At 16.8% G+C, this 8,244-nt stretch overlaps 2 protein-coding genes across 2 annotated transcripts; one reads left to right on the top strand and one right to left on the bottom strand.

The window, feature by feature from the left end:
* Positions 1-246: 246 nt before the first annotated feature.
* ORC1 (origin recognition complex subunit 1, putative) lies at positions 247-3,225 on the bottom strand (the record flags this gene model as incomplete). Its single annotated transcript, XM_028672207.1, has 1 exon — positions 247-3,225. One exon carries the CDS (start codon positions 3,223-3,225, stop codon positions 247-249), a length of 2,979 nt encoding a protein of 992 aa, XP_028528782.1.
* Positions 3,226-7,666: 4,441 nt separating this feature from the next.
* Positions 7,667-7,987, top strand: PGAL8A_00318800 (hypothetical protein; the record flags this gene model as incomplete). Its single annotated transcript, XM_028672208.1, has 1 exon — positions 7,667-7,987. One exon carries the CDS (start codon positions 7,667-7,669, stop codon positions 7,985-7,987), a length of 321 nt encoding a protein of 106 aa, XP_028528783.1.
* Positions 7,988-8,244: the final 257 nt, after the last annotated feature.

Below are 8,244 nucleotides of genomic sequence, written 5' to 3' on the forward strand. Positions count from 1 at the left end.
TTTTTTTTTTTTTTTTTTATTTTTCTTAATGGATACAAATAAAAATTAATATTATTATTTACATTAATAAAAATATAATAAAGTAACTAAAAAAAAATTTTAATGAAAAAAAAGAAAAAAAAAAAAATAAAGTAAAAATATATGTAACCATATATATATTTAAAATTTTAAAAATAAATACCTGATTTTCATATATTTTCAAAAAAAAAAAAAGAAAAAACAAATACATATATATATTTAAATTTTTTAGTAAAAATTCAATTTTTTTGAACATTCTGGGTCTTTCATCAATGCCGTAACTATTAATTGAGTCTCAACGTTAACTTCTAGCCCCATATCACCTGATTCTTTATCAATATCTGCACTAACTTGTGTTTTACCACTTCTATATTCACCTTTTTTTGAAGATTCATTAAAACCTAATAGAGCTTCTTTTGTTTTTCTATTTGATAAGGTTTCTAGAGGTATATAAGGTCTAATTAAAAGAATACCCATTTTTACCAACTTATCGAGCATAATTTTAAAAAGTTCATGATCACTACACATACCAATATATCTTCCACTAGTTGCTATTATTGTTTTATATCTATTAACGACTTTTTTAAAAGGAATAATAAATTCATTAAGTATTCTTAATTCGATTATAATACAAGTAAGAAATATTTTAAATGCCCATGGTAAATAATTAATAGCATTTGTTAGAGGAGAATCAAAAAGTTGGTTAGTTGCTTCAGTAATATCTCTTGGAACTATTTTTTGTCCTCTTTTATTTTCAAATGCTTTTCTACAAATTTGTAATGCCTTTCTTATATCTCCTGATACATTTGCTACTTTTCTAGCACATAATTGGATAGCTGTATGATCAATTATTTCTTTACAATTTTCTAATCTTTCTTTAATTATTTTTTCTATTTCATCTCCTTTATATGGACTAAATACTAAACGACCAAAAGCTAAACGAGATCTACATCTTGGTATTAATCTGTCTGGTAAATCCATTGTATTTGATATAGCAATTAATACTAGTTTACTATTTACTTTAGTTGGCCAATCGAAAAAAGTAAAAAGAACTTTTTGTGTTTTTGTAATTAAATAATCAATTTCATCAATTATTAGAACAGATACATTTCTATTATCTTTTTGACTTTTATTAAATAATCTGTCAATAATTTTGAAGGAATTTAAAGCATTTGGTGGTTTTTTATTAAATAATTGTTTATAAAAAACTTGATATGCTGCATTAGGATGAACAACATTCATTCCATTTATTTCAAAAACGTTAAATTGTGGTAATAATTTTTGTTTACTTTTATTTTGTAATAATTGAATTACACTATATACAGTAGCCGTTTTTCCAGTTCCTGGCATACCACTTATATACAAAATTTGATTACTACCCGATTGTTTTATACCTGATTCTAAAAATCCATGAACTTCTTTTATCTCTTTTTCTCTACATGGCAAATATTTAGGAACTACATCTAACTGCATCATTCTGATTGCCTTATCAGTAGGGTCCTTTATATTACTTAATAAATTAACATAATAATTTTCTTGATCCTGTTTTAGCATATTCTTAAATGATATATCTTTAAAATCTTCAAAATTTTTTAAATTTACATTTTCTTTGTTTGTTGATGTTTTCGATTTATTTGCCTTATAATTTACGTTTTTACTTTTAGCATTTGTTGTAGTACTTGTTTTTCCTAAATTATGAAAATTATTATTTGTCCCTTCTTTTTTTCCATTATCCATTTCTTCATTTATTTTTAATTTTTCTATTATTAATTTCAAGGATTTGCTTTTGTTATTTTTTTTATTATTAGAAAAATAATAATATAAATCACTGGAACCTAATACTAAATTGTCCCAATGATCTTCATTTTGTATTTCACATATTTTATCTTCTCTTTCTTTTAAATAATGTGTACATAAAAATTTTTCTTTTCCTTTAATTAAAGTAATATCTTCTTCAAATAGTTTCTTTTCATTATATACATATATTTTTTTCAAAATTAATTTAGCATCTAATATTTTAAATTCCACATTTCCTAATAAGTAAAAATCTCTTTTTTTTTCATCAAGAAAATCTATAAAATCTCCTTTTGATCTTCTTGATTTCTGTTTTTTTTCTAATTCTTTTATATATATTTCATCGTTTTTATCATAATATAAACAAATTTCTACTTCTACATTAGTACTATTTAAATTCTTATAAAATCCTGATATTTTCCCTTTTTTTATTGTATAAACGTTTTCATCATTACTATTATTGAGTGAATAATATATCATAACATTATCATTTATGGAATATTTTACACCATTTATCAATATACTTTCGTATATTATTCCGTCTTCATACTCGCAGTAATTTTCCTTAACCAGATTAATAGTATTACTTTTTATTAAATTTAGTATATTTTTATTACTTTCAATATAATTTTTTCCTTTTTGCTTCGAATTTATATTTTCTTCATTTATATTTGTATCATGCATTTCTTTTCTTTTCTTTTTTTTGATATTTTCATTTGTATCTCCATCTTTTGAAATGTATTTATTATTTCTTTTCATTAGCAATTTTGAATTGTTTTTTTTAATTAATTCTTTATCATTTTCATTTTTTAATATTTTTATATTTTTGTCATCGTTATTTTTATTTTTTGTATCACATTTCAGTAAGTTAAAATTATGCTTATCATGTTTTATTTCACTTATATTATTTATTTTTTTTTCTGAGAATTTTTTTGTTTCTTCTTCACTTTTTTTTTTTTTTAAATTATATCGATGTAAAATTTGTTTTTTTTGTTTTTTTTTCATATTTTCACTGATATTATCACTATTTATTTTTATTTTATTTTTTTCTTTATTTGTTTTATTATTGTCATTAATCAATGAATTACTTTCAGAAGAATATGAATATAATGTCGATGAAGAGGAAGCGGAAGATGACGATTTATCAAAATTATATTTTGCTTTTTTTATTATAGCACTATTATTTGTTATTTCGTCTTTTTGATTTATTTCTATATAAAATTCTTGTGTACTATTTTTTATTTTATTATAATCAATTATATAATTTTCATTTTTTTTTTTTTCTTCATTTTTTGAAATATTATTAAAATTTAAGATATTTAACTTACTTACATCTAACTTTATGCCTTTTTTAGTAGGACTTAGTATTTCGTTATCATTCATTTGAATATTTTGATATTTTTTTGTCATCATTTTTTTTTTTTTTTTTTTTTTTTTTTTTTAAATATGAAATTCATATATTATTATTTAACATTTTTTTTTAAGTAAAATTTATATTGTAACAATATATTCTTAATATTTTTTCTTTTTTTCTTATATCTTTTCCTTTAATTTTTTAGTGTTTGATTTTAGTTAATTTTGTTATCATACACATTTGCTTCTGTATATAATAAAAAATATTTTTAATTTAAAAATATTTTAAAATAAATAGAAAGCTAAAAAATATATTAAATGAAATATTTTATCCGATAGCTCTTTTTTTCTTATAAATTCAATTTGCAAAAATAAATTTCCATAGAAAATATTTTTCGAAAAAATATATATTTTTTTAGGAATACTTATTAAAGTATTAGTTTTTAGGAATCACTATTTAAGAAAATGTGCACCTCTTTGATAGAAAACTTTATTATTATAATTACGCACTATAGCTTATTATTTTAATATTTTTTAACATTCTCATTTTTTTTTTTTTTTAAATACATAAATATATATATATATATATATATTAGAAAAAAAAAAATCACGTAGTAGACAAATATTTTAATATTACAAATTTAATTTTTAATAAAAATTTACTTTTAAGAAATAGAAATATATATTGTAAAAAATAAATATAATAATAATAATAATAATACAAGTGTACTAATAATATTAAAACAAATCATTTTAAAATCTAACCATATATATATATATATATATAGATTCCAATATTTTCAAATGTGTTTAAACTTTTATTTTAATTTATTTTTTGTAAATTAATCTTTAGATAAGTTTCGAAAATACAGTATTTTTACACACAATAAACTATTTTTATATTATCTTCAATAATCAAAAAAAAAAAAAAAAAAAATAATAAAAATAAATAAAAAATAATTTAATATATTTCAAGGAAATTTATTTATAAATAAGTATATACGAAATGTATATTTTTTTACTTGGATTATTCGCTTGTTCATTTGTAAGTTACTTATTTACACAAAGAAAATATATGTTTCTTATATAAGAAGCTTAAAATCTTTAATATAAATAAAAAATATATATAAAATATTTTAATATTATAATATTTTAAAATTTAATAAATTAATTAAAATATTTTAACCTAAATATATTAAAAAGAAAATAAAAAAAAAAAAAAAAAAAGAGTAACATTAAATTTAAATTGCGTTTTTTTCAATTTTTCGGTTACATACATTTTTTTTTTTTTTTTAAATAACTCTTCTACAATTTTGATGAAGCTTAAAATTTGAATATCATTTTTATTTATATAAATATAAATTATAATTTAATAAATGTATAATACTTTTATTACCTATTATTTACAAATTTCTTCTAATATTATTGTTATTATTATATTTTAATATACTTTATCTTTTCTCATTCTGACTTTACACCTATATTATATTTTGTACTCTAGCACTTTTTAAATAAATTTTGGGTTTTTTTGATTCTATATTTTTTGTTAAATAATTTTATAAGATAATTAATTATTCTTGCTTTTTAAGAAAACATAAACAAAAAAAAAAAAAAAAAAGAAAAAATAAGAGATCTCTTCTAGGCATAAAAAAAAAAAAAATAAATATGCATGTATGTGCAATTAAGCATTTCTCTAAAAATTTTCAGATATTTTAAAAGCCATAAAAAATGTAAAATATTAGAAACTATTTTATTATTTGTTTTATTGCATTTTTATATAATTAGCATAAAATTTTTCATTTGTGAATATTGCAAATATTAATTATACTAGGTGACTTCAACAAGACTTTTTCATAATTCAGATTAATTTTAATACACATAAAAAATTAGAGAAAAAAAAGAATGACGAAAAATGTATATCTTATTTTATGTTAATTTAAAATGAATATAAAAATTTTAGTTTCTTTTTATTCTACCTTTTATATATATCTATTATAACAAAACAAAAAAATCTGTCCAATTTATGTATTATTATTATTTTTACATTTTAGATTAAAAATACTTATATATATATATAATTAGAGTTTAAAAATATACTTAAATGTTTATTATAAATTCCCTTTTTTTTTTGTTTATAATGTGCCAATATGGTTAAACAGAAAAGTGAAAAGAAAATTTTTTAAATATATGTTATTTAAAAATTTAATAAAACTCAAAATATGCTCCCTTATTTTAAGGTAATTACTTTTATAAATTAAGATTTGGAAAAATAAATTATATATTTTTATTAAACTATTCAACACTTAGGAAAAACTGTAAATGAATTATAGAATTAATAAAAAAAAATTAAAAGAAAAAAAAAAAAAAAGAAGAAAAGTAAAAAAATTTTAATTATATAGACTCTTAAATTGTTGTTATGGAACATCAAAAATTGTAGAAAGTTGAATAATAAAGGAAAAATATTTCAAATTTTTCAAAAATCTTCACATTTCCTCATTTAATTAAAAAAAATTTTTATATAAATGTTATATATTTTTTACATTCTATATAAAGAAGAGTTTCGTAAATATGAATTTTACTATATGTTTTTTATTTTTCGATTGTATTAATAGAAGAAGTTAACTTAATTTTTTTTTTTCTTTTTATGAGATACATTTTTACAAAATGCATTTCTACAATAATTTTTATTACGTAAAATTAACGTATTTAATTTTATATTAATTAATTTCATTATTATAATAATAATTATATATATATTTTTAGACGTAATAGTTAATATATATATATATATTAAATATCATAAATATATGTAAAAAAAAAATATAATTTACATAATCCTTATTTGAAGTACAAAAATGTTTAATTATGGCATCTTGTTAATAATATATGTACGGATTTTTTATAAATTTATAATATTTAGATAAGAAGGCATATAAATATTTAATAATTACTTCAAAAATACACCTGTTTTTGTAAGTTTATGTAAGTATTATTTCATTAATAAGAGTAAAAATAGTATTTAATATATTAGTTTAGTAAATAATATTATTGCATGCATAAAATATGCTTCAAATTTTTATTAATGTGTATTTATTAATTTTATTTAAAAAAAAAATAAAAAATAGCTTATATATTAAGAAATACAGTAAATATATATATATATATATATATATATATATATATATATATATATATATACGTTTTTAAGAAAACCTAAACATATAATAGCTTATAAATTATTTAAGCAATTAAAAATATTTAAAATTATGAACAAGCTATTTTCAATAATTTCGTAATCTTTGTTTTCTATATTCAAAAAATTTAAGTCTATATTTCTTTAATGTTTTTAAAAAATATGTAAATTATTTGTATTTTAATATTTATATATAAATTTAATATAATATTTAACGTGATATTTTAAAAAAAGCACATGAAGAATACTATAAAAGAAAATTTTAAATACATAAAAAAAAAAATACATATATTTTTTTTTTCTACTTTCAATAAAAATATAAGATATACATTAGTGGAACTTTTCATAACATGAAAAAAATTCATAGAAAATTAATTTCTTTAATTATTAAAATATTTTAAAAAAAATTAATTTTTTAGTAATTTTTATGTTAATTAATGTGTACTATATAATAATATTTATACATTCATAATTACCTTTTAATTAATATTTTTATTCATATTTTTAAAAAATAACTGTAAATAATTCCATTTTATATGCTCACATTTATATATATATATATATATATATATATATAATTTATATATATATATATACATTTATATATATATACAGTTATATATATATTTTTTTTTCGTATATATTGCTTTATTAAATATGAATGCACATGCTATTTGAGTTATAACATCTATATTATTTTATTATAAGTATTGAGAAAATTTATTATAATATAATGTGAAAAAGAAAATAAAGCAAAAAAAATAGTTTATAAATATTTATAAAAATGCAAAAGGTGTTTTAAAAGACTAAAAAATTATTTTATTAAATTTTAGCTATTTAATATTATATATATATATATATATATATATATATATATGTATACACATGAAATAATTAAAATACTAAATTAAAAAAATAATATTTTTTTTTTTTTCTACTCATTTACGTACATATACAAATTTTTTGTTTTTATTTTTATTATATATTTTTTAATATATATAAAACATAAGTAATTATTCTTAAATATAAATATATAGTGCATTTATTATATGCACACAAATTTATATAATGTTTCAGTAAAAAAAATTAATATTAATATAATTTTCTGTAATAAAATTAATATATTGGATAAATATTATATATATATATATAATACATATATATATATATATGTATAATATATATATATATATAGAGATAGAAAAAAAAATTATATATTTTTTGAATTTTTCATGAATAAATAAATATTATCTTTTTTTAAAAATAAAAAAAAAAAAAATTATATAAAAAGCTTTTTGAATTAAAAAAATGGAGGGAAAAAAAAACAAAGAAACAAAAAATAATGGAGGTAAAGAAGTGAGAAAGAGAAGAAAAAACAAAAAAGATCCACATGCACCAAAAAGATCTTTATCTGCTTATATGTTTTTTGCAAAAGAAAAAAGAGCAGAAATAATAAGAAATGATCCAGAATTAAGTAAAGATGTTGCTACTGTTGGTAAAATGATAGGAGAAGCTTGGAATAAATTGGGAGAAAAAGAAAAAATTCCTTTTGAAAAAAAAGCACAAGAAGATAAAATAAGATATGAAAAAGAAAAAGCTGAATATGCTAGTTCTAAAGTGAAAGCATAACAAATTAAAAATATTTTTTAAAAAGGTAGAACAAAAGATAAAATAAGAAATACAGAAAAAAAGGAAATAATAGTAACACATATAAAAAGATATATACATTGTATTTATTAAATAATTCTAAATTATATATAGAATACAGATAATATTTAAAAAAAAAAAAAAATAATAAAATAAAATAAAATAATGAATAATTTTTTTTTTTAAAATAAAGATAAATTAGTAAATTATTAAGAAACTAACTGAATTTCCTTTTTTTT

Source organism: Plasmodium gallinaceum (genome assembly GCF_900005855.1).
Source record: "Plasmodium gallinaceum strain 8A genome assembly, contig: PGAL8A_v1_87, whole genome shotgun sequence".
Lineage (NCBI taxonomy): Eukaryota > Apicomplexa > Aconoidasida > Haemosporida > Plasmodiidae > Plasmodium > Plasmodium gallinaceum.